The 27,715-nt window shown below is 47.5% G+C and overlaps 1 protein-coding gene across 1 annotated transcript in view; it reads right to left on the bottom strand.

The window, feature by feature from the left end:
* Positions 1 to 27,715, bottom strand: part of LAMA1 (laminin subunit alpha 1) — a 549,300-nt gene that overhangs the window by 109,911 nt on the left and 411,674 nt on the right. The window contains exons 47-48 of the mRNA XM_078687536.1: positions 12,179 to 12,329; positions 11,883 to 12,007 (exon numbers count right to left, since the gene is read on the bottom strand). Coding sequence (XP_078543662.1) covers positions 11,883 to 12,007; positions 12,179 to 12,329 — 276 coding nt within the window. The remainder of the gene's footprint in view (positions 1 to 11,882; positions 12,008 to 12,178; positions 12,330 to 27,715) is intronic.

Genomic DNA, 27,715 nt, shown 5'->3' with positions numbered 1-27,715 from the left:
CAAAGCCATACTGGGTATTTTTCCAGATTTCGTCCATTCGATTTTTGGCGGACTTCCCTTGATCCTGGGACTAATTGCAGGAATCCTATTCCTAGTCCTTATTTTTCGTTATGGCAACCCATGTCACAGATCAAACTCTCGCGACAATGGAAGATACGATCCTAGCCATTGGATACCGGGACCGGATATCAAAAATCCTTGGACTCTCCCGGCTTAGAGACCTGAACATGACTTGGTTTCTATCATTTCGACCAATGTGGCAAAGGTGTGTTTTACCTGTACTAAGGTGTCTGCTATGCGGAGAAGAATGCGTGTTAGACACCTGTCTGACGCTACAATCGGATGCGCCAGTGGATGCAGATACACTGTTGGTTCCTACCAAGGTTCACGCATTGTGCTGCCCTCAAAGGCTGCCAATCCTGATGACGGCATTCCTGGAATCTTCACCACTACGATTGAAGAGTAGTGAAGTTCAAGATGAAAGCAGCATCGAACAGGTACGACCTTCTGTCAGTGATGCAAATCAGAATGTCAATGGAGACAATCATGCGCATGAATGCATGGTTACACCTATTTCCGACCTAGTGGAACTTTCCCATGAAGCTGTTGACAGTTTTTTCGAAAGCCTGAATGATATGATGTTCTCTCCAGAACAGAAATAGAGACTTTTGAGTAAACTCGCACACGACGTTCCCTGAATTCGGCCTTCAACTTTAAAAATAAAGTCACATGAACAATTACAATCCAGTTCACGGACAGCGATTTTTTCAGCAAGCCCCTAAAATATTTTTCTTCCTATATTTTTCCCGGGACACTGATCTTCTGCTTAAAGTAAGAAACTATTCCTAGAGAACTAAGATTTCTATTTTTAGATACTTTATATAGACTTTAGCTGCCCGCTGGTATGTTCACAAATATTTTATTATGTGATGAAATGGTCTCGACCTTCCTTTCTGTATAGCCATATTAAGAGCCATTTCATGTGTATTTCTCATATACCAATAAGCAATAATGCATAAAAATGTGTGTTTACTTTTGCATTTAATTCATAGCTTAAGTGCATACAATATATATGACTGCAATTTTTCAGTATATTTGAAAATTTCGAAATGCATTTATGTATTTTGGGGTGGTAAGGTATACACTATACTCTATAGTATGTTGTACTATGTTATACTATGCATAGATTAGTAGATTATGACCATAGTTAGCGTGGAGTGGGTGTCGTGTATTCCTATAGGTTCTGAATCGATCCCCCTATTCCTGACCCTATTCTGGTTAAACTAACTATCAAGTTAACTAGCAGTCAGCCCATGAGGCAAGAACAGCCCCCATGATGCAGATACCGTTATCTGACGCAGTCACACTACGGCACAGGAACGTGTTATCTGATTAGGTCATAACGCTTGAGATCTAATTAGACAAGCGACATTCCTCCAGCCCCTGATAAGGCATACGACGTTCTCATAACAAATCAAACTTATGACAACCTGGAAAATCCGTGCGGCCATTGTTTTGATTTCACAGAGAACTTTAGTAAAGAATGTGCTAACGAGCAAGTCGTATGACATCTTTATTGACGTATCTATGTCCATCCTTACGTCAATCTCGGCACCTTTAAGGTATAAATATTGCCGATCTTGCCCTATGCAAACACACGCGTGGTGACAAGACGGAGCAGCCATACTTGCCGAAGCCGAGAGCAGAAGCAGACCCCGCTGGCAGCAGCCCCGCCTTCCTGACGCGCTGAGAGACGCGCTGCTATCTCAAGCCGAGAGACCCAGCACCGGCGCTTCTGGGCAGCCCTCGCAGGCAGCCTGGAATATCGAGAGCAGAGAAAGAGATACCATTCCTCATTCATCCTAACTTCCAGGTACAGAACTGAATAACCCCTCACAGAGAATTCTTTAGTTATTCACTTGGCAAAAACAAACTTAACTTAAACTGTAACTTTCTATTCCCGCCCACGCATTAGACTTAGGTCAGGTACACGGGGTAGGCGTATTTAGAAACACCAGTTGAGTACGTTTAGTCAAATGTATATGTGTATGTAAATATATTTTAATCATTTTAAACATCATATGGCTCAGAAACCATATCAATGTTTTTACAGTATTATTTTATACTATTGCTTTTAATGTATGCACTTTACTTAACTATAAGTATTGCAATAATATCGATCCATTTCTCATGTATGAGAAAAGAGACTGATCAATAAATAACACCTTTTTATTGAACACGCCCGTCTCTTCCTTTTCTCTACATTCTGATGAGACTAAGAATGCACGTACTGACTGAGTAAAATAATTGCCTTGTGCTCACACGACTCTTGAGATTGACTCTTGATTAGGGGAGAGCAAAGTTGTCATGTTCTATGGTTGTCAGAAACTAAATCCCTTCTTGTCTAATCAGGGGAGGTAATTCTTTCCTGAACATTCGAGAAAGTTTCTAGCGAACTCTGAGCTTAGCTGGCAAACCCAAAAATTAAGTCTAGTATCGACAGTAGTAGACCTAGTTAACGTCTGGTCTAGGCCTTTACTGCTGTAGGTATTATTCCAATGCGCAGAGCCTATTGGGAAGATAGGAGCTACACTACAATCCATCTTGGACCATTTATGCCAAGGCTTAACAAAAGTCTTCAGGCAGTGCAGAAGAAACTAAAGTGCAAAGACCCAAAAGGTGTGATTGTATTACTTCAAAAGGCAGATGGAATTTCAAGAGGTGAAGTGCAAGATGAAGAGTTAGACTTCCTGAAGAAAAAACTCTTCCTGGATTCTTTTGGGCTACCTACCTGGAGGTTCTGCAGAAAGGAGTTAGGGTTCACAATGCAAGTGGAGGCCTGTACCACAAGGCTTTCTAAGGTGTCATTTTGTGTCAGGAAGTCGGGGTCAACAAGCCACTGGACTACGTTGCCTAGTAATGCGGAAAATGGTTTTGACCAAATTCCATGATAAAGTCAACCAGAGCCCTGTTAAGTGGCAACAGAGGATCCAAAATAGATGGTTTGGGTTTCAAAATCTCTGCCAGAAGAATTTGGGGAAGTATCTAGGCCACTAGCATTCTGTAAGTCAAGATATAAGCCAGCATCAGTATAACAGGGGAGTCATAAGTTCATAAGTGATCTGCTTCCTCAAAGTCATCTTCGTAATGTTGTGCAGATTACCAACCTTGTACAGCATCAGAGACAGAAGCAAAGATAGACTCTATTCATCTGACGTATTGCTGCCAAAAAAAAGGAATTACAGGGGAGTCTTACTCCACAACTTATTCTGCCTTACTTATGATAAAGTGTGACATATCGAACTCTAGGCAAAGATGGATCAGAGTCTGTGGCCAGAGTTGAGCCTAGAACAAGTACTGCTGGAGCAAGTAGTGTAAGAACAGGCGAGACCTGTGGTATAGGAGTTGATGCACACACTGGCACTAGCGTTAACATGGGATGACTTCATCTGGAGTCATTCAATTCCAGGGAAGAAACCACTAGAAGTCTGATTAGGGGCCCTCTGGGTCTGTGTGGCCAGAGGGCATGCCAGAATAAGAAAGGATAATGAATATGCTACTTACCAGTATGCATCTGTTCTTGGCATGTAGGGATGCTGACATTCATATCTATAGCATAGATCGCCGCCTAGTGTTGGGTCCGGATGATTGCACATTGTTGTCCTGGAAGAGTCTTCGAAGTATCACGAGATAGGTGGCTCCTCCCCTGGACTACAGTGCGCATGGGCATCGACTCCATCCTTAGATTGTTTTTAGCCATTGTGGCAAAGATGGAGTGCAATAGTGTAAGCGATGGCCATGCCTAAGAGTAAATGTAAGAAAAAGTCTGCAACCGCTACGGGCGCCGGGGAGGAGGGCGGGCGATATGAATGTCAGCAGCCCTACATGCCAAGAACAGATGCATACTGGTAAGTAGCATATTCAGTTCGAGGCATGTGGGCTGCTGAATTCATATCTATAGCATAGAATACATAGCAGTCCCTCCACTAACGGCGGCCGCCCGTGCCAGCTGCAGAAGTTTGAAAAAGTGTTCTAAGAACAGCCTGTCCTACAGCTGCCTGCTGTTTGGAATGCACATCTACACAGTAATGTTTAGTGAACGTATGTGGTGTAGACCATGTGGCTGCTCTACAAATGTCTTCCAAAGGAATATTACCTAGGAACGCCATGGAGGCCCCCAACTTGCGTGTGGAGTGGGCCCTGGGGGGGACCGTTAAAGTGCGCTTAGCTTTGTGATAGCAAATCTGAATACACTTAACGATCCACCTGGCTATTCCTGCTTTGGAAATGGGGTTGCCTTTGTGCTGGGCTGAGAAGGCAACCAAGAGCTGTTGTGTCTTTCTAAAATCTTTGGTTCTGTCAATGTAGTACATTAACGCTCTTTTGACATCAAGCGTGTGGAGCATTCTTTCTGCTACTGTTTCAGGGTTTGGAAAGAATGCGGGCAGTTCGATGGTTTGATTAACATGAAACTGCGACACCACCTTAGGAAGAAACTTAGGGTTAGTGCGCAGAACCACCCTGTTTGGATGAATTTGTATAAATGGCTCTTGTACTGTGAGCGCCTGTAGCTCACTAACACGTCGTAGAGACGTGATGGCAATGAGAAAAGCCACTTTCCATGTGAGGAACTGAATCTCACATGAATGTAGAGGCTCAAACGGGGGACCCATCAATCTGGTGAGGACCACATTGAGGTTCCACACAGGAGCTGGTGGGGTCCTAGGAGGGATGACTCGCTTCAGCCCTTCTAGGAATGCTTTAATGGCAGGTACCCTGAAAACAGAGAGATGCTGCCTGTTCTGAAGATAAGCCGCTATGGCGGATAAGTGTATCCGGATGGAAGCATATGCTAGATTGCATTTGTAAAGATGTAACAAATAGCAGATGATATTAGGAATGGAAGCATCTAGCGGGTTGATATTGTGTTCTGTACAGTAAATGACAAACCGCTCCCATTTTGCTGCATAGCAAGCTCGGGTAGTGGGCTTTCTTGCCTCCCGGATGATGTCCATGCATTCAGGAGGCAGATTAAGGTAGCCAAACTCTAAGACCTCAGGAGCCAGATCGCCAGATTGAGCTGTTGCGGATCTGGATGCTGAATGTCGCCATGGTTCTGCGTCAAGAGCCTGGGTGTGAGGCGCAGCCTTTGATGCGGCACCACGGAGAGTTCTAGAAACGTGGTGTACCATGGTTGGCGTGCCCACGTTGGAGCAATCAGGATGAGTGTCATCGAGTGTTGCTTGAGCTTTCTTGCCACCAGCGGGGTGAGAGGCGCTGGGGGAAAAGCGTACGCAAATCTGCGTGACCAGTTCATCTATATCGCATTGCCCTGCGACTGTGGGTGAGGGAACCTGGCGGCAAAGCTTTGGCATTTTGCGTTTTCCCTTGTGGCAAACAGGTCTATCTCTGGATGACCGCACTGCTGGAAGTACGGGCGGAGTACTGATGGATGTAACTCCCACTCGTGCATCTGGCGGCTGTACCTGCTGAGCAGATCCGCCATCTGATTGTCCTTGCCCGGGAGGTCTTCCGCCATGAGGAAGATGTTCCACTGAATGGCCCACTTCCACATGCTCTGAGCCAGATGAGACAACTGTGGAGAGTGCGTACCTCCCTACTTTTGGATGTAGTACATGGCTGTCATGTTGTCCGTCCGGATCAACACGACTTTGTTGCACAGATGTACTTTGAAGGACTTGAGTGCCATGAAGATTGCCATCAGTTCTAGGTAGTTGATGTGCATCTTTCTTTGCTGCGTCGTCCAAAGTCCCTGCACCGTGTAGTGGAGCACATGAGCTCCCCATCCCTGGAGAGATGCGTCCGTCGTTAGGATGATCTGTGGCACAGGCTCTTGGAATGGTCGGCCCTTGCAAAGGTTGTGTGGATTCCACCAATGCAGAGAGCTGTATGCCCGACCGGTCACCAACACTAGGTCTTTCAACTGTCCTTGAGCCTGAGTCCACTGACGTGCCAAGCATTCCTGGAGCTGACGCATATGCAACCGTGCGTGCGGGACTATGAAGATGCAGGAGGCCATCATGTCTATCAACTGAATGAACACTCTCGCAGGAAGTGAGTGTTGTGGTCTGAACTTTTGGATGAGCGACTGGATGTTGCCTATCCTCACTGCGTTTGGATGAGCCGTGGCTGCCAGGGTGTCTATCGTCGCGCCCAAATACCGCCGCACATGGGCTGGCTGAAGGTGCCACTTCGGATAGTTTAGTGAAAACCCCAGACTGTGAAGAAGGTGAATGGTGTGGGACATGTCGGATGCGCACTGCTGGGCTGACTTTGCTTGAACAAGCCAGTTGTCCAGATAAGGGTAGACAAGGACGTTCTGTCTCCTGGGGTGCGCCGCCACTGTCGCCAGACATTTCGTGAACACTCTGGAGGCTGTGGTCACCCCGAAAGGAAGGACCTTGAATTGGTAATGCCTGTTTTGGATGGTGAACCTGAGGTATTTCCTGTGGGAAGGGTGGAGCGGGATGTGAAAGTAAGCATCCTTGAGGTCTAAGGTTGCGAGGAAGTCTCCCTGGTTTAGGAATGGAAGAACCTGCTGCAGTGTTAGCATGTGGAAGTGTTCTGAGAGAATGTACTGGTTCAGGGGCCGTAGGTCCAGAATAGGTCTCAGTGACCCGTCCTTCTTTGGGATTAACAAGTACAGGGAATACACCCCTGTGCCTTCTTCTTCCACTGGCACAAGCTCTATTGCGCCTTTTTGCAGCATTGCAAGAACCTCCTGCTGCAATAAGTGCAAATGCTCTGCTGACATAGGACGGTGTTTTAGGGGCATGTTGGGTGGAGTGGATTTTAGCTCCAAACAATAGCCGAACTGGATAAGTTTCCTGACCCACCTGTCTGTGGTGATGGACTTCCAGACTGGCAGTACCTGCTGGAGCCTCCCCCCGACAGGTGTTGGATGGTCGGGGGGCAGTGACAGGGAGTCACCGTTTGTTGGTGGCAGAGGAACGGGAACTGTTGTTGCCTCTGCCTCTGCCCTTGGAGCTGTTTCCCCGGTATCCTCCTCTACTCTGCTTGGTGTACGAGGATTGCGCCCCACCTTTGTTGAACTGTGTCTGCTGTGACATCTGGCCTCTGTTAACACCTCGATTGCCTGAGCGACGAATAGTGTTCCCTCGAAACTGCTGGGACTGGAGAGCCCCCATGGACTTGGCAGTCTCAGTATCTTTTTTAATCTTTTCCAGGGTGGTATCCACCTCTGGACCAAATAACCTGTCTGGGTTCACCGACTGGTTGAGGATGGTAGTCTGTATCTCAGGCTTGAACCCGGAAATTCGGAGCCAAGCCTGACGCCTCAACATCACGCTAGTGTTGATTGCCCTTGCTGATGTGTCCGCAACGTCTAGTGCACACTTTATAGCAGCGTTGGAAATGAGCTTTCCCTCTTGGACAAGCATCTCAGCTCCCTCCTTAAACTGATCTGGTAGGTGTTGCAACAGGGTCTCTAGGGTGTCATAGTGTGCCCTGTTGTATCTGGCCAATAGTGCCTGCGTGTTTGAGATACGCCAAATGTTGGCCGCCTGAGCTGCTACTCTCTTCTCTGATGCCTCCAGCACTTTTGACTCTTTGTCCGGGGGAGGAGCTTCACCCGTGGTTTGCGAGTTCGCCCGTTTGCGGGCATTAGAGACCACCAAAGAGTCCAACGGCAACTGGCCCCTTATGTAGGTTGGCTCGCTAGGCGCCGGTCTGTATTTCTTCTCAATTCGAGGGTTAACAACCCTTGACCTTGTGGGCTCCTTAAAAATGTCCGCAGCATGTCTAAGGACCCCTTTTAGCATTGGAAGAGTTTTGACAGTTTTTTCTGCAAGTGGAGAAAGTGTCAAAAAGGAAGTCAGCCTCCACAGGGTCAGCATGCATATCAACATCATGGTTTTTAGCTGCCCTCTCAATCAAAGCATGAAATGCCGTAGAATCCTCAGTGGGAGATGTCTTGACGTTGAACACCTGAGGGTCAAGGGCTGCATGCTGATCCCCTTGATCACCTGCCTCCACCCACGAGTCCTGTTGCTCATCGGGCTCCGTGTAGGTAGGAAAATTGTACTCCTCATCTTGCTCCCCCTCATCCTCTCCATCAGAATAAGTGGGTGAGGGTGTTGCACCTCTTAGAGTCGGTGGAACTATTGGCTCAACTAAGACGGGTGTGTCTTGTGCAGGCTTTTTGCGCTTTAGAGGAATTGTGAATGACTCCAAGGGCTGCGATGCCGTAATCTTCCTCTTGTAAAGCGTTAGCTTTCCGGTGTCGGCATCGATGAAATGCTCCGACTGCTCTGCTAAAGAGGGTGGTCGATGCTTCAAACTCCTAGCCGGGGGAGTCCTCTTCGACACCACCGAGTCTTTGGTCACCGACTGTGGAGCAAAGGCCTTCGGCGCCACCTTAGGCGGTAACGTGAAGAGGATCGGCGTTGAAGTCTGTGGCGTCGGGACAGCTTGCTTCGGTGCAGAAGGTGTCTTTGGTTCCGACGCAGAAGCCTTGTCCTTAAGTCGCTTGAGGGAGTCCGAGACCTGCTTCGTAAAGGAAGTGGATGGTTTCGTCGACCCGATCGATGGCCTCGGTCCGCCCCCAGGGGAAGACCCGAGCGTCGACGCCTTCTGTTTCTCTGATCGAGGCGCAGGAGCATCCCTCACCGGTGCGCTACGATCTTTGACCACGGCCGCAGACGTCGACGCCGACGGCTTCGGATCGGCAGCCTTGACCTTTGGCGTCGGGATCCCAAACTTCGGCTCCGCGCCCGACACCGAGTCGACGGCCTTTCTTGAGCTTGGCTCCTTCACCACTTTTGGCGCCGTGGCTGGCTCGACAGCTTTCTTCGGCTTCGAGGCCTCCGAAGACGACGGCGTCGATGGGGGAGCAGACGTCTTCGGTTTCGATGGCGTCTCGGCCATCTTTGTCTTCGTCGACACCGTTGGTTTCAGTTTTCGGCAGCCTTGACCTTTGGCGTCGGGATCCCAGACTTCGGATCCGCGCCCGACACCGAGTCGACGGCCTTTCTTGAGCTTAGCTCCTTCACCACTTTTGGCGCCGTGGCTGGCTCGACAGCTTTCTTTGGCTTTGAGGCCTCCGAAGACGACGGCGTCGAAGGGGGAGCAGACGTCTTCGGTTTCGATGGCGTCTCGGCCATCTTTGTCTTCGTCGACACCGTTGGTTTCAGTTGTTGCCATGTGGCGATCCCTCGACCTGAGCCTTAGTAAGAGTACGAACGGGGTATAGCTCTTCCTCCGAGCTATCTTCCATGGCCCCATAGGCCTCGTCGTCGTCCCCTACCTCGTCGACGACTTCCTCAACGTCTTGGCCTTCGGCGTCCGCTTCGTAGTCGGACTCGACGACCACCGATGGAGGTGAAACTTGAAGTTGAACCTCTTGCTCATCCGCTTCCTCGTCGTCGAAGATGTCCACCGGTGCTGGAGCCGATCGCCGGGCCTCGAGGCGCGCCGCGCGCCGAAGCTTGATCGTTTTCTTTGAACGAAACCTGGAACAGGCCATACAGTTGGCCTCGTCGTGGTCCGGCGACAGGCATTTGTTGCAGACTGGGTGGACGTCGATCTGTGGGTACTTGGATCCACACACGGGACAGTGCTTGAACGGACTCCGTTCCATGCCGTCAAAAGTCTTGCTGCGTCGACTGGGCCTCGATCCCCGAAGAGTCACAGGACCTCCCGGATATCCGACTCGATGAGTTGGAGCAAGTCGGGCACCGAACGCAAACAATACCAACGGTTCGAAGAAGGCCTTTTGGCCTCGAAAAAGTTTTATATCGATTCCGAACTGGAGTTAACGAAATCACATCCGAACCCAATGGCGGAAAAAAAACAATCTAAGGATGGAGTCGATGCCCATGCGCACTGTAGTCCAGGGGAGGAGCCACCTATCTCGTGATACTTCGAAGACTCTTCCAGGACAACGATGTGCAATCATCCGGACCCAACACTAGGCGGCGATCTATGCTATAGATATGAATTCAGCAGCCCACATGCTTCGAACATATAAATATCTGCAGAATACCTTCTTTGAAGGCATCAATCTACTGTAGAGTCAGTGATTGTCTTGGGAACTCAGGGTGCATAAGCTCCAGATTTGGGGTAGGATACAAAGAGGAAGGTGAAGCCAGCCGTGGGTTTATGGCACTCCTGACTGACACAACTCTCCAAAAAGCATGGGTGTCTGCTCATCAAAGACCCTTGTTAAATTGTCCTATCTTTCTTCTTTTACTTGTCTCGCAATTTCACCTTCAACTTACATGAAGAGGGCAACCAGGATCAGAAAAAGATGTGTTTCTTGTTTTTGATGATGTAGAGTTTGAGTTCTTGATCTCTCATGCCCTTAGGATGCATGAGGGAGCTTTAGTCACAGGGTATGGAGACTTATTTGATACTGAGGCACCACAGGCAGACTTTGTGTGGCTCCTTGGCCAACATGCTTGTATAATACTTATAATGAAGTTTTGTAGAGTATTAGGTCCTTATATATGGATGGATGAGGTGTGGTGAGTATGCCTCAGCGTTCGGGGTAAAGGTGTAAGTTGTGACCATGAATGGCCCATTCATCAGAAGAGAAGTAAAGGCATCACGGATGTCGAAAGATATTAATATTATACACTATAATTAGCACTACTAAAGAACCTAGGAAGAAGTATAAATAGTTTATCCACAGTACCTGAATGAAGTAGATAAGGCAACATGCAACTTCATACTTTATCATGGTAGCTTGAAAGTGCAATCCCATGAGCAGTTCCACACAAAGAATACACTTTTATTCAGATCATTAGGACTATTGGCACTTTATGGTGCCAAATATAGACGAGGCAAGGTTCAATGAGGTAACCAATGAGGGAAGGAATCATGGCTGTGGCGCTTTTTTCCTAGCCGCGAACAGTAAAGAAGAAGAGCTTGAAAGGATGTACTATGGATGCTGGTGAAGAGGAATCCTTGTCCCATGATAAGTACTACCATCAAGGGGTTATGTCCAAAGATGGTAGTATGGGTAGTCTGATAACTACATAATGTCTCTTCACAGAGACCGTTTGTAGTTTGCTGAAGTGCTGGTAGTGTACATTTTCAAACACCATTGTAAGGGCCTGTTTGGCATTTCACATTGATGATGCAAAGTGCATCCTCACCTAACCCTCTAACTGGCAAGGGTCTGAACCAGGTTTTGAAGCAACGTGGTGTTTCCCATCCTGCACTGGTATCTGGTGGACCACTGTTTCACATGTTTAATTATTTTACCATCACTCATCCATGTGTGGATTAATCAGTGCTGTGTGTGGTGTAGTGAGACAGGATTGGGACAAAGTGTGCAAGAAGTAGCAGATAACAGTTGCCTCAACCTTTATGACATCACTACATTGTTACTCAGGATGGCGAAACTGTCGAGGGTCCTTGATAACATAGAAAAGCATGCATGTTTCCTAATGTAACAGGGACATGTGACATTCCATGGAATGGAAAGGACATGCAGTGTGATAGAAGACCTAAGTGACCTGGTACCCCTGAATGCAGAAACCATGTGAGCAAGCGTTAATATGGGGATCAGTGTAGGAAGATTAAACTGGAAGTGGGAAATGGAGAAACCCCCCTCTTAAATGTTAGGCTCCCTCTCTGATGACTCTATACAGATATTTCATTATAGGCATTCATCTACAGTTCTATATGTTTTTGTTGTTTCCTTTGTAGAATAGCAGCCTAATTAGTAGTATGTAGAAAAGCTATCTGATTATCCTGTGTGTTATTTCTCTTCCAGCATGTTACATATTCTGCAACAATAGACAAGCTCAAAGTTCCCATCACAAAACACAGACTTTTGCCAATGTTTCATAACAAGTATTAACTATTATACAAAATAAAAAATTTGTTACTATTACCTTTCATGGCACCCGCTACATTTGCCTTCTCTTTCAATGTAATTCCAGAGACCAATGGACTTGCCATTCAGTGACACGTCTTCCACACAGCCCTTAAAATGGGTTACCTTAACTGCTGGAGATTTCTATCAAGAAAATTATTACATCATGAGCAAAACAATTTCAAAGATACATGTCTTAAGGTTTGAGTAAAAAGGTTTCCAACTGATAAAGTTATGTTGTATTTTATTTTTGACATTGTTTACATTCACACAATAACAGGTAATACATGGCATATAAGCCCTCTTAAGGCTTACCTTAATTTGTCCTCCTAAACCACCTACAAACAATAATGTTGATTTGTCCACATCCAGTATGGATGATGTTCCTGTGGAGGTTGCAGTTTTCGTTACTGGTTTATGAGCAGATTTAACTTCCTTCACACTCAGTGTGCCTGTCTTTCCAAACCTGCAATCACAATGAGAAACAATGAAAAAATGTAACATATATGTCTTTCTGTGAGGTCATAAAGAATTGTGCTGTAGTGATAACTGATAGTGACTTCCGCAGACACAGAATACCACTGTAGAATTAAGTGAGTGCATATTTTCATGATTGAATTTCTTTTTTTTTGGATCGAGAGGCAAGGAGACACATGAGATCATATAGACCCTTGTGGATGGTTTGCTAGGAGGGGCACTGACCATGGCCCCACCATCATGGGCTGAGGAACATCCATCCGACTTAGAGATCCCCACCTTCCCAGCAGGACTTTATATCCTGTGAAGGGAACAGCATCAGCTCCCTCACAGAAGTGCAGATATGTAGGAACCAGCTTTAAAGTGCCTGCTCTTCAGTAAACTTTTTTGTTAAGAGAAATCCTTCTCGCAAAGCAGGAGTTTCTTTTCTCTAAACAAAAAACAAAACTCCTTGCAAGTTGGGACTATCTACATTCTCCACATCTGTGAATGTCATGCCCTTGTGTGGAGTTCAAGGACCAGCAAAATCTGTTACGATGACTCCACCCACAGTAGGGCAGGTGACTGCACTTTGACTTGACAGATTTTTAGGAAGGCAGGTAGCCAGGCCAGATTTTTCATTTGTGGAGCCATTCGAGGATCCACAAGTGTAAATACACAGCCATTCCATTTACTCCAAAAAGAGGTGAGTAGGGGACCACATTGATTTACAGTGACATTCCTGAACACGGCAAGGGAAAAACATGACAAGGTCACTGGTAAAAGCAGCTCTGGGGTTTTGTAATAGGGAACAATTGGCCCTGGAACATGACCAAGGTGACAAGGAAACAAGGATATAAATATGAACAGTGTGACAGAGAGACAATGGACACGAGCACTGACGTTACCCTGAACAACTAGATAGAGCGTTACAGAAAAATGGACATAGAGAATTGTGATCAGAGACCAACTAATATTCACATAAGAACACATCATTCATCAAAATATCCCTCCGTGCTCAAGGCCAATGTAATGGCAGGTATTATGTTTATATGATATGACCGATAATAACACGAGATATAACTTTAGATACCATTTGTGGTATGTATTAAAGGGTGTAGTTGTACGACTTCACTGTGTAATACACTTACCAACCCCAGTAGGTCCAGTAGGTTTCGTCTAAAGAAACCTCAGCTCAACCTTTGGTAGCTGTGGCACTGAGCAGAAAGACTTACACAGAGGAACAAGTGTTAAGCCTTTAAACAGCACCAAAACATTGGGAAAAGATATCAACATAACGCTCAAGAAATCTGACACAAATTTTTAAAAAAGAACACTGGAAAACATTTGGACTAAGGCAATTGTCACTGTGGTTGGTTAGAAGCACTTGGTGCGTCCAACTTTAGCAGGGAACTAGTCATGGTGATCAGCAGGGTCCTCAAGACCAGTTACCTTCACAGGTGAGGCAGTCCTTCAGCAGTTCCTTGTTGAGATGTATTCCTATGGCATGACCCTGATGCAAGGGATGATGAATGTTGAAGATGCCCAAAGGATGATGTGGATCCGACCTGGTCAACAGGGGTCTTCATGCTGGAATACCTCAGTCCATGAAGATGGGGAGGGGGTCCTGTGTGCAGGGTCGACGTCTCATGTAGTCCTCTCTGGTTTGGCTAAAGTCCAGTCACCACTGGACTACCAGTCGCCTGCTGTCACGGTCACAATAATAATATTTTATGAGTCAATAACTCTTCTGGGTGTCCCAGTAACTTTCTGACAGCGCTTCCGGGTTCAGCCAACTAGGGATCAACTGTGTGCTGTGTGCTGCGGTTCGTAGTCCTTGGTGCTGCATGGCGGTGGTGGTAGTGGTTGGAAAACTTTGGGTTACCAATTTGGCCCAGCAGCTGTTGTGTCCTTGTGCTGCCTGTCGGCTGGCCCTTGGCATCTCTTGGACTGGACTCTGGAGACAACTCCTTCTTTGAGCAGTACACAGCAGGCACAGTCCCTCTCTTCACCAGCCACCAGGTGCAGCAGGTTCATTCTTCAGCAGTGCAGTCTCTCTTCACTGATCCTTCGGTGCCAATGAGCAGTCTTTCTTCAGCCCTTCTTCCAAGTCGGTCGAGATCTGAGTTCTGGGTAAAAGTTGTGCCCCATTTCTCTTCAGAAAAGCCCTCAGGGTGGGATGCAGTTGGTAGCCAATGGGCTACCAGGTTCCCTCCCTCCTGATTACCACTTCCTGGGAAGTGTGGCATCTGGCTATCCCAGGATGCACGAGTCTGCCCACTCCCAGGATGGTGAGACCCCTCTCTTGGCATTCAAACCTACATATCCCAATACCAGAGGCGCAGCTACCAACGGGCTACACACCCCTGGAAAAAACAGTTTGACAACTGAGATCTCCTCTCCCGTCCCAAGTGTCAGCCTAACTGCCTAAACAATAGAGCAGTCTTTCTCCCAAGTGTTAACTATTTCCCCTTCAAAGGCGGCTTCTCCTTTGAAGCTCAGCTTTTGGGATAAAACCTGTGTGGCTTCCTTCAGGAGGGAGGTAACACCTCTCTCTCATTCAGGCCCCTATTGTGTCCTTTTCTGGTAGTCATTAGCATGTCTCCCCGGGAGGGCAGAAAACTATTTGCAGGACAAGCTCTGCATACATCAGTAAATGGGCACTGAAAAACATGGAAAACTAACGCGAAAACTTCTAAAGTTGCACTTTGCCCACCAGTCACATTAAATTCAATTTAACTACTAAATCAGAATTAATGCACTCATACTTTCAATACCAAACAGTACCAACCTTAGTTGTCCCGTTCAGAGGTTAGCAGGGTTGGGGTGCCAGCCTGTAACTCTATATTTGCCAATGGACTACTAGCCTTTGAACAGTAAACATGTCACTTTATTGTTGTTGCTGCTGGAACATGTAAAAGAACAGATTCCACCTTTTAACATACAGCACCCTGCCTTAGAGCTTGTTGGGCCTGCAATGGGGTGACTTAAATACATTAAAAAGGGAGGTTGGGCTTTGTCATAACTTAAATGGCAAAGTCGAGTTATTGGTTTTAAACTTCTCTTCCAGTCAGCAGCGTTAGACTGCAAGCGATGTTTCACCATGTCCTACTTAGGGTGGCACAAAAAGTGTTGCAGTCCCTGCAGGGACACTCTAACTTACAGGCCCTGGGTACACCTGATACCATACACTAGGGGCTTACAAGTTAGTTAGGCTATGCGAATTATGGAAAAGACAATTAAACATACATCATTGGAAGTGGACTGAGTTTCTGCTAACCAGGTCCCCAGTGCCAGATCTCAAAAAAAAACCTGCACAATTGTTCCCCAGTTAGCAATACCTTTATCCCTCCCTGTAAGTCCCTAGTAAATGGTACCTCAGGAAACTAGAATAAGGAGGCTAAAGAAGGTCCTTATGGGTCGCAGCACAAACTATGCCACCCTAAGGGACCCCTTACCAAACAAATATAGACAGCCACTGCAGGCGCTGTGACTTGGTGCAAACAAAAGTGACAACATGACTTGACACACATCCCTCTGCACGGCAAGGGTTGGACAATTTCCAGGCAGGGCTACCTAACTTGACGAAAGTGTGACTACAGGGGATCTCTTCCATTTACTTGCCAGTTTTAGCACTACATTGACGAAATGCGGATATCGAGTGATTGTTACTTAGGGGTACCCTCTCCTTGGAACAGACTGATTCCTAGGATACAGAACGGTGGTACCGAGGGTAATCACGAATTAGAATACGAAAAGGGTCCTGAGGAATGCCGGTGTGACTCAACACTGTGGCAACTCACAACAGGGCAGAAACATGTCGACACTTTGGCAGTAAGGAGGCGTGAAGGAACTCTTAAAACTTCTCCTATCACCACCACCTTTCACGTTTTTAAGCCTAGCTGGTGGGTCCAGGAATAAATTGTTGAGCAGAGACACCACCAAGCTTGTTTTAAACTTCACTGCACTTTTCTTTCGGTGATCCCAATGTTTATTTGTATATATGTTTCTGTTTGTATTGTCTACCCCCCCCCATTGCTCCACCCCAGGCATTGGTCTGTGCAGGGGTGTACTGAAGCAAGCCCAATGATGAAGCATGTCACAATGTTGTGAGTGAGGGCAGTATTTTTTCACAGATCACGTGCCACCTTTTGTTTGCTATCCGGTTCTCTTCTGTGTGTGTCACACAACCCTGTGTGACATGCCAGCAGACACTGCATGCAGTACAGGTAAGTCACCCCTATAGCTGGCCTTGCAGCCCTAAGGCAGGGTGCACTATACAACATGTGTGGATATACCTACATGAGCTGGTATGCCCCTGTGCTGACCAGTTTAATTGCTGCCAGTACAAGTGTCCAGGGAAGCCCTTTTAACAACATGTGATGGACACTGGTGAAAAGGAGATCACCAGCTACATGACGGCTCCACTGAAACCAGAGATGTTTGGTATCAAACATCACATATTAATAAGCCCGCGCTGATTCCAGTGGTGGATTTATTAATACATGCACCCAGAGGGCACCATAGAGGTGCCCGATGAAAACCTACCAATTAGTAGTGTGCTAGCTGACTGGTCTTAGCCAGCCTGCCACCATTGATGAGTTTCAGACACCAAGGGTCAAGGGCCTTTGCTCTCAGGAGGCCAGAAACAAATACTGCTTGGGTAGAGGGTGTTTACATCACCGCTCACATGAGGACCTGCGAATTAGCATTCCAAAGTAGGCTGCTTCAAAGAGACCACTGCATATGGTATGCAAATCTGGCTTCTCTCACAGAAGAGGATGCCGACCCCCTTTACCAGGGACCATTTGGCGCCTGGGCAAGGTGGGAAAATTAGTAATCAGAGAGGCGTGTTCACCTTCAGGCTAGTTCCACCCCTAATGTGGGTTACCTGAAGTGAAGACAAATTTCAGAGTCTGCCATCTTGGAGAGGGTTATGCGCACATCCCAAAGGAAGTGGTCATATAGGGGGCGTAGTGACCCCTGGGGTAAGTAGCTAATTGGCAACTACCCTACACTCCCCTTAAACACCTAAATTCTGTTTTTATGGGAGCCCCTGGCACCAAGAAATCCTGCTGACCTGAAAGAAGACAGATGTGAAGAGTCGCAAAGAGCAAGAACAGATGAACCAGCAACTGACATGGCAAAAACCTTGCCGGCCTGTCTGCTGACTTCGGCAATTGCACCAAAGATGACTTGTCCTGCAGCTCCAAAGCCTGGGAGACTTGCCAGCACTTCACCTAAGAACCAGGAATTCCTGTGGAGCAGTGGAGCCGATTTCCTGCATCCTGCAGGCACCCCAAGAGACACCTGTGAGGACTCCTGATCGCCAAAACCTGAAAGCATCACTTCACCCAAGCAGCCTAGCCCGACCTGAAGGTGGCCAACGGTGCCAGCATGGTTCCCGACCCTCCAGAGATGAAGGCCACCTTGAACTTGCCCTTTGTGGACTTTCCGAGAAGACCTGCAGCCTATTTGTGCAGGCCCCCTCAACCGCGAGTGCCTCCGGTGACAAAAACCTGATGCCTTCAAGTACTTCTGCACCCCTTGCCCCGGACCTGTGGAAAAGAGTACTTAAGGTTTCCCGACATCCCCCAGCATTGTGAGGCCTGAGCACCACTGTTGATTCAGCCCGACTGGCCTCCCAGTCTACACCTGCAGCCTCTTTTCACGAAGGCTGATTCCCTTAGACTAACATTGGGCACCCAAAACGGTATTGCGCCACTGCGCCCTACCCTAGTACCAATGGAGGTGACCAGCTCGTGCTTCCTAGGACCTTGCCCTGTACACACCTTAAGTCCGAAGGATTGGTTTCGTAAGTCGCTGCAAAGAACTTGTATGCAGTATTTGTTTTTCATCCCATAGAATAACATTGGAATCTATGAAAATTGCACTGTGTGTATTTTTAAAACCTAAAAGTATTTCTATCTCGAAACGTACTTATCTGATCGTATTGATTCTGGTGCCTAGATAAATATATATAAAGATGTGTGTTACTTTTATGAATTGGTGTGGATCTCCTAATTTAGTCTTGTGTCTCATTTTATTGACTTTATGAGTAGTTGCAAATGTCTATCGTCCTTATTATGAGTTTGGTGGGGCGGGAGCGCCACTCTCCACAAAACCTGTGTTTGAACCTCCTGCCACATAAGGAGTTATCTCTTGTCTGACGGACGGTTCTTTGGCGTTCCCACAACAGTGCCTATAAAACAGGAATTGCAATGGGAATTTCAAAATAAGTATATGCACGGCATGGATTACTGCAGTCCATGCCGTACAGGTACTGGGGTGCATGCACACAGGGAGGCACAACAGGTGCCCCCCAGTATGCACCCAATGGTGCAGAGGCACTAGGCTGCCCTGCAGGGCCTCCTTTGTTTCCTCCACTCCACACTTTTCATGGCAGCCGTACTGCCATGAAAAGTGTGGCGGTAAGGAACATCATAATATGCATGGCGGGGCTGAAATGGCCCGCCAAGTATATTGTGGCCTCAAGACCGCTGAGCCACCACAAGTGATCTCTGATCCCAGGCGGTTGGAGTGGTCCCAGGACGGCCCAACTGCCTTAGTCGTAATACGGTGGTCGGAAGACCGCCACTGCCACGCCCCTGTGAGTCTGGCAGTCCCTGGACTCTCTGGGGCATGAAACAATGCACATCCTGGGACGAGGTGCCAAGGCTCCTCCCCCAGGATGGGCGGGGTTCACGAAGGGGAAGCTTCAAAGGCTTGCGGCCTTTTTGAGCTCCCCTAGGCAAATTGCTGCTTTCAGCAACTGGTCCCCACTGGTTCTGAACCCCACTTTGGGCGGGAGAACCGGCGGGAAAAACAAGTGAGGAAGAGAGGTGTGCCCACCTCTGCCAACTCCACTCCCTCAGGTGGGGGAGGCAAGGTGAAGCACAAATCACAGTTCACACCATCTTGAAGATGGGGGGACTCAGTCAACCACGGACAGGCATATGCCCCCCTCCCACTGCAGGGTGGTATAATAGGGGGTGTATCTACCCCAGGGAAGGGACCCATAGGTCCCTGCCCTTTACCTACCTGTAACGCTCCTAAATCTAGTACTTAGGGGCACCCCTGAACCTTGCTTCCTCAGATCCAGAAATGGCAAGAAGAAAAGAAGGACCGAACAGCTGTGCAGCTAGCAAACAAGAGGAAGATGTCTACTGACTTGGCCCCAGCCCTACAGGCCTGTCTCCCCTTGAACCTGCTCCTGCGAAATCCCGGTGTGTCTTGCAGCCAGCAACCTCAAAAACCCCGGAGGACCTGCCTGCTTCCTTCACTTCCAAAGACTGCTTCTCCCGTGTACACCGAATTTGTTCAACTGCAACCTCTGGCGGCAGCCGGAAACCGCAAATCCACCCCACTCTGAACCCGCAGTCCATGGCCCGAGCTCGAGTGGTCAAACACAACGAGGAGGTCACCCCGGCGATCCTGAACCGAGATCCGGCGACCCCTGACCTGCCGCAAGCCTCCAGCCGACACCTGCAGTCTAAATTCAGATGGTCCCCCTAACAACGACAAGAAGCTGGTAAGGAGATCAGACCCCAAAAGACACACGGCACCCAGCCCCCCACGGTCCTGTGTGCCCAAACCAAAGGTGACTAACCAACCCCTAACTTCCCAACTCACCTCTTGAAGTGGTGGTCGCACCCAGAAGTCCTTCGTCTCCTGCCTGCCGTGCTTTTGCAAACCGGAGGTTCTACATTGGAAACAACAGGGCATCCGACCTCGAAACAGAACCCTGCACCTGGCCGCCTTAGTCCCGCTGAGCACCTTTGGTGCTAATTTGTTTCCCCATTTGACCTTACCTAAAGTCCAGCCACCAACCGGAGGCCCTCTATCCCCTATTGGATAACACTGGGCCTCAGCACTCTGCACCCGGCCGCCCTAGTGCCGCTGAGGGTGTAACAAGAGTGTATCCTTCACCCTGGGGGAACCCTTGTTCTAACCCCAGAACCTCAACTCCAAAGACCGATTACTTACCTAAAACCTGATAACCATATTTTGCTCCATAGGATAACATTGACACTTTTTCCTGAAAAAGTTTCTAAGTGTGGAGTTTTGAAATCTAAAGAAATTCTTTCAAATTGTACGATTTAACAAAAATGCTTTTACTCACCTGTTTACAGGAAATGTCCCAGTGCTGCATCCAGGAATACAGCACTGAGTAAGAAAAGTAATCCAAAACTAATTTACCCGCTATTTTACTGAAAATCCCATTCAAGTCTATGTACTGTATTTACAAGTGATTGCATTTCTCCGAAACAATACTGTAAGTCAAACCATAGTACATTTACAATTGCAGTTGAACTGTTTTAGAATAAGCATTTACTACTGTAAAGTATTTATTACTTACCTGTGCCAGGCTTGCTTGGTTCTAGAAATAAAATAACTAAAAGAATATTTTTATACAAAAACAATTGTTCTGAAGTTCAGTCTTTGAGTGTGTGAATTCATTTGCTGACTGAGTGTGTATAACAGATGCTAAACACTGTCCTCTGATAATGCCTTACTGCTCGACCACACTACCAAAAATAGGGAGTAAGGTTCTATCTAACTTTTACCTCTGCCTACCTTTGGGGTTCCACTGGACTCTGTGCACACTATACCTCACTTTGGTATAGTATATACAGAGCCAACTTCCTACAACCCACGTCAGGGCATACCCTACCAACTTAGGGCGAACAAAGCAAACACAAAGAGATTATGTACGGAGTGCTGAAACTTGTCAAACACTCACCCACAGTCACAGATCTGGGTTAAATCCATCATCGTTCTTTAACTCACTTCGCCACCTCAGTTCAGATCCAGCTATATGCAAATCAGTCTTGACCCTGTGCCTCATGGCAACAGTCCAGAACGAACTGCCAAGCCAGGTCTTCCCTGAACCAGAAACAAGCATCCAGGGAACAGTTTCAGAGTAACACCCCTCTTCAGCCAGGCTAGCTTGAATCCAGTGGCAAAGTGAGCAAGGGACCCACGTCTGGGCATACCCTGCCAATTTAGGGCGAACAAAGCAAACACAAAGAGATGATCGATGGGGTGCTGAAACTTTTCAAACACTCACCCCCAGTCACTCATAAGGGAATACCTGGACTCTTTGCATGATATCCCTCTTTTTGGTATATCATATAAAGGACTAGCTTCCTATAAAACCCCACAGAATAACTTCAGCTATGTATGTATGCATGTATGTAGGGAATTATATAGATCGCAGGAATTACCCCCGAAGGGGTATCTCCACATTAACATATAAAGCGGGTCAGACCAGCACAGACTCCCATAGCTCAAGCCTTGAATAATTGTGTCTGTCAGAGTTTTCTGAAGCGAGCAAGACTAGGACATTTACGTAAATCCTCTGGCAAAGAAATCCAATATTTTGGAGCCAGGTAGGCAACAGTTTTGCCTCCAGATTGTATTTTCTTAAAATGAGGGATCAACAGCAACCCTTTGCCTTCTGATGTGAGACACCGGTTGGGGCAGTACACTTTGAACTTATCCGCCATATAGCTCGGGCTTGTGCCATAAACAGCTCTGTGAGCGAAGCAACAGAGTTTAAACTTTATTCTCTGGCAGATAGGAAGCCAATGGAGAGATTTTAATAACGGCCCTGGGGAGGTACGGGGTAGTTTATTAAGAGCTAGGCGTGCAGCCACATTCTGGACGATCTGCAATATGCTAAGAGAAAACTCATTTGCAGATGCCAATAAAACTTTACAATAGTCCAGGCGACCTATAATCAAAGCCTGAATCAGGGTTCTATGTACAGTGAGGGGCAGCCACATGAACACTCTAAGCAAAAGTCTCAGGGTATGATAGCAGGTCCCGGCAGTGATCATGATTTGATCTTTCATCGATTACCGTACATCCAGCCGGACACCTAGATGTTTTGCCACCGAGGTTGGAGAGGGGCGGGGTCTAATACTCTCGCCCACCACTCAGGGGACCAGGAAGTTAGTGCCGCAACAAACAGCAGGATTTCTGTTTTGGCTGCATTTATCTGCAAAAAGTGTTCCGTCATCCAATCTGCCATGGCTGACATGCCTTTTGCAAAACGCTGATAGGCTAACTCCATGTCACAGATCTGGGTTAAATCCATCATCGTTCTTTAACTCACTTCGCCACCTCAGTTCAGATCCAGCTATATGCAAATCAGTCTTGACCCTGTGCCTCATGGCAACAGTCCAGAACGAACTGCCAAGCCAGGTCTTCCCTGAACCAGAAACAAGCATCCAGGGACCGGTTTCAGAGTAACACCCCTCTTCAGCCAGGCTAGCTTGAATCCAGTGTCAAAGTGAGCAAGGGACCCACGTCTGGGCGTACCCTGCCAATTTAGGGCGAACAAAGCAAACACAAGGAGATGATGGACGGAGTGCTGAAACTTTTCAAACACTCACCCCCCAATCACTCATAAGGGAATACCTGAACTCTTTGCATGATATCCCTCTTTTTTGGTAAATCATATAAAGGACTAGCTTCCTATAAAACCCCACAGAATAACTTCAGCTATGTATGTATGTATGTAGGGAATTATATAGATTGCAGGAATCACCCCCGAAGGGGTATCTCCACGTTAACATATAAAGCGGGTCAGACCAGCACAGACTCCCATAGCTCAAGCCTTGAATAATTGTGTCTGTCAGAGTTTTCTGAAGCAAGCAAGACTAGGACATTTACGTAAATCCTCTCGCAAAGAAATCCAATATTTTGGAGCCAGGTAGGCAACAGTTTTGCCTCCAGATCGTATTTTCTTAAAATGAGGGCTCAACAGCAACCCTTTGCCTTCTGATGTGAGACACCGGTTGGGGCAGTACACTTTGAACTTATCCGCCATATAGCTCGGGCTTGTGCCATAAACAGCTCTGTGAGCGAAGCAACAGAGTTTAAACTGTATTCTCTGGCAGATAGGAAGCCAATGGAGAGATTTTAATAACGGCCCTAGGGAGGTACGGGGTAGTTTATTAAGAGCTAGGCGTGCAGCCACATTCTGGACGATCTGCAATATGCTAGGAGAAAACTCATTTGCAGATGCCAATAAAACTTTACAATAGTCCAGTCGACCTATAATCAAAGCCTGAATCAGGGTTCTATGTACAGTGAGGGGCAGCCACATGAACACTCTAAGCAAAAGTCTCAGGGTATGTTAGCAGGTCCCGGCAGTGATCATGATTTGATCTTTCATCAATTACCGTACATCCAGCCGGACTCCTAGATGTTTTGCCACCGAGGTTGGAGAAGGGCGGGGTCTAATACTCCCGCCCACCACTCAGGGGACCAGGAAGTTAGTGCCGCAACAAACAGCAGGATTTCTGTTTTGGCTGCATTTAGCTGCAAAAAGTGTTCCGTCATCCAATCTGCCATGGCTGACATGCCTTTTGCAAAACGCTGATCGGCTAACTCCATGTCCTTATCAAAGGATAGGAGTAATTGTGTATCATCAGCGTAGGAGAATGGTGTAAAGCCTTACTCTTGGATGACTTTAGCAAGGGGGCCACATGGATGTTAAACAAGGTCAGGCTCAAACAAGAGCCCTAGGGCACCCTTACTAAGCTTCACAGTGCTAGATCGAAAAGGGCCCAGAATGACAGTTTGCATGCGGTGATCCAAAAAAGCTGACAAGCCAATCAAGAGCCAGCCCCTGTAGACCTGCCTCTGTCAGTCGAAGTATCAATTTCTGATGAGAGGCTGTGTCAAAGGCTGCTGTTAGATCCAACAAGACCAACATCACTCCTTTGTTATCATCCAAGGCCATTTTGAAATAATATGTTACCCCGATGGGAGTCTCAGTGGAATAGTTGGATCTAAACCCAGACTGTGAAGCATCAAGAATGTAATTGGCCTCAAAATAGTCCATTAGTTGTGTGTTTACATGGCTCTCCGCTATTTTGCCAAAAGCTGAAGGAGCGAAATGGGACGGTAGTTGGAGAGCACTTCGACAGGCGCCTGATCTTTCTTCTTGATAGGGAGCACTTGGGCGGCCTTCCAATCTAAAGGCACACTGCCTTCACTTAGCGATGTGTTCAAGATCTCCACGATAGGGGCGGGCAAAGAGGGGCGAGGAGATCAAATTTGTGGGCGTGCATAATGTCCAAAGGAGATGTAGATTTCGCCTTTTTTTAGCATGGCTTCCACTTTCAAGACCCCAATATCCTTAAGCTGTTTCACAACTTCACCTGAGCCTGCTAGCGGTACTAATTCAGATTTTGTAGGTAGCACCTGTCCAGCGTTTTGAGGGAATTGTTTATAAATCAAGTTGATTTGATCATCGAAGTTTACGGCTATATTATCACACAGTCGCTGAGAGGGGGTAACCAGTTGTGCACATACTGTGGAATTGGTAAAGGAGTTAAGAATTTTGTAAAGATCCTTTGATGAATTTCCTGCCTGATTAAGTTTAGTTACAATATGGTCTTTACAAGCTATTTTTAGGTTCTTATGGTAAGTAGTGAGGGCCAGTTTAAATTTAAGTTTTTCTGTTTCCAACTGGGAATTACGCCAGGATTTGTTTTCGGTGTTTGCATCTAGATTTTTCACTGTTATTGCTCAATCTTATTTGTTAGCATGGATCCAAGAAGGTGGAATGCTTTACATATGTTGTTGGTCGTATCTATGCCCAAAAGGGCCATACACCTTCTGGTTTTCTCAGTGTATCATAGATCTAAGTGCCATTCTTACTCACCAGATAATTAAAGACATAGGGCACAATACAGAGTTTGGTGGACAGGTTCCTCTGTCACAAATATGATGGATATCAGGTCCGCTGTATTACAAGTGACAATGTATATAATATACTTGTAATACAGGTGACGGGATATCTTTCACATTTGTAACAGAGTAACCCATCTGCTAAATTCCTAATGAGGCCTATCTTCTTCTTCTGCAGTCTAACCTTGTCTTTCCAAATCAATTATTGCTTTTTGTCTACAATGTTGTGATGCATCTGTGTTTACACACCTACCACCTAAAAGAGTAAGCTTTGACTGTTCAAAGAGATTCAAGTGTCCAGAGGGAGAGCCTTGGTGACCCAGCTGGTGTGCAGTAGTACTGATGACCTGTCACATCCGTGGTAAAAGACTGTAGGAAAATGCCCAGTAACTAATGATTGGCCAGGACTCCAAAAAGAGCACGCAAATGAACACATTAGTAAGACAATACCAAACACACAACACACCAAACAATCTCTGTATTTGACAAAACACGGCAGCACCAGGAGCACAGACACTTCATGCAAGGCAACTCATAACCAGCCACCCTGATAGAATGAAATAAATGAAAACACATATGGCACATCTTCAGAATTACCTTGCAGATTTGGGCACATATTATTCTTTCAACTGAAACAATATGAACCATCAGTAAACACTACGTTCTGCAGAATAAAAAACAGTTCAAACAAAATGACACAAAACCACGATTTGCCTTTAATGAGAAATCTCAGAATCATTTGCATGGGGTGCCTTAGCTTCCAAGAGCACTAAATGATCAAAAAAATGGAAGAAGTGGGCAACATAAGATATGGTGGGCAAAGACAGCTTTATTTCCACACATGAAGGTGTAGCTTCTAGAGGTTTAGGTGCTGATCTCTGCCTTGTTGTTGTGACAGCAGGTTCTCTCAAATAGGTTGACAGAGTGGGGAAGAAGTCCAGACTCAGCAGCATGGAATACGAAGCTCTCTAAGACCAGTCCAGGGCTATTAGGATAACCTGAGACAGGTCTCTCCTAACCTTCCTCAGAAGCAAGGGCGTGGAAATGTGGAAAAGTGACTAGAGTCGCATGAAAGTTGAGCACATCTCCCCAGAAGTCCTGGTAAGACAACTCCAGAAGGCAAAGGATCAACAGTGAGCATTCCCAGCAGTAGCCTAAAAGGTATACCCAAGGCATACTTCACTGAGCAATGAACACATTGAACTACCTTCAGGTGCAGACACCAATTCTGGTCAGCTAGATGGCATCTGCTGAGCACATCCATCTTGAAGTTCTGGTAACCTGCCAGGTGGTTGACAGGCAGGGAAGTTTCCCAACAGTCCAGTCAGTGTCACATTCTCATATCTACTTGGCACAACACGCCAGACCCTCACCATGCCTGCTTTTTACACACAAAAATAGTGGTCATGTTGTCCTTCACGAACTTGAACGGAGATATCTCTAATGGAAGGCCACTCGTGAATTGACTGCCCGGCTCTGTTTCCCTGCTTGTACTGTCAGCGCGACTGGAGTCGCTGATCAACCCCTCGCATTACTGCTGGACCGGCTGGGACCTTTGAAGACACCTCGTGGCCGCAGAGGAGGGTGAGGCGCCGGCCCCCGGACTGCGAGGACCAGCATACACCATCCCCAGCTGGTCCTCTTCCCGCATGAGCCGCGCCCCCTCCCAGTGCCACGCCTCCAGCCAAGCCCGTTAACTTCTCGCGGCACCCGCTTCGCGGGTGCCACTCGTGAATTGACTGCCCGGCTCTGTTTCCCTGCTTGTACTGTCAGCGCGACTGGAGTCGCTGATCAACCCCTCGCATTACTGCTGGACCGGCTGGGACCTTTGAAGACACCTCGTGGCCGCAGAGGAGGGTGAGGCGCCGGCCCCGGGACTGCGAGGACCAGCATACACCATCCCCAGCTGGTCCTCTTCTGGAGTCGCTGATCAACCCCTCGCATTACTGCTGGACCGGCTGGGACATTTGAAGACACCTCGTGGCCGCAGAGGAGGGTGAGGCGCCGGCCCCGGGACTGCGAGGACCAGCATACACCATCCCCAGCTGGTCCTCTTCCCGCGTGAGCCGCGCCCCCTCCCAGTGCCACGCCTCCAGCCAAGCCCGTTAACTTCTCGCGGCACCCGCTTCGCGGGTGCCACTCGTGAATTGACTGCCCAGCTCTGTTTCCCTGCTTGTACTGTCAGCGCGACTGGAGTCGCTGATCAACCCCTCGCATTACTGCTGGACCGGCTGGGACCTTTGAAGACACCTCGTGGCCGCAGAGGAGGGTGAGGCGCCGGCCCCGGGACTGCGAGGACCAGCATACACCATCCCCAGCTGGTCCTCTTCCCGCATGAGCCGCGCCCCCTCCCAGTGCCACGCCTCTACAATTGGTCACACCACTTAACCCGACCCCTGGAACGCGCCTCGCGGGACGCGCGCGGGTCGCAGCCCGGGGCGAAGACCGGGCAAAGAGCGGGCCATTTGAGGCCGTTCGAGGACCGGAGGGACTGGACTGGGCCACTTCCTTTGCAAGTATTTACTGTATTCCCCATTCTTATATTACATTCTATTACTCACTGCCGACCCGGGAAACAGTATACTGATTTCCACCCTCATACGATGGTAGTCACAAGAGGAAAGAAGACTGCAGCACCAGGGAGTGTTGGAAATATATTGGGCCCCATGGACGATTTTATTACTAAAG

The sequence above is a fragment of the Lissotriton helveticus genome, chromosome 4_1 (genome assembly GCF_964261635.1).
Source record: "Lissotriton helveticus chromosome 4_1, aLisHel1.1, whole genome shotgun sequence".
Lineage (NCBI taxonomy): Eukaryota > Metazoa > Chordata > Amphibia > Caudata > Salamandridae > Lissotriton > Lissotriton helveticus.
Note: the sequence above shows the minus strand (reverse complement) of the source record. Positions and strands in the feature narration are given on the sequence as shown.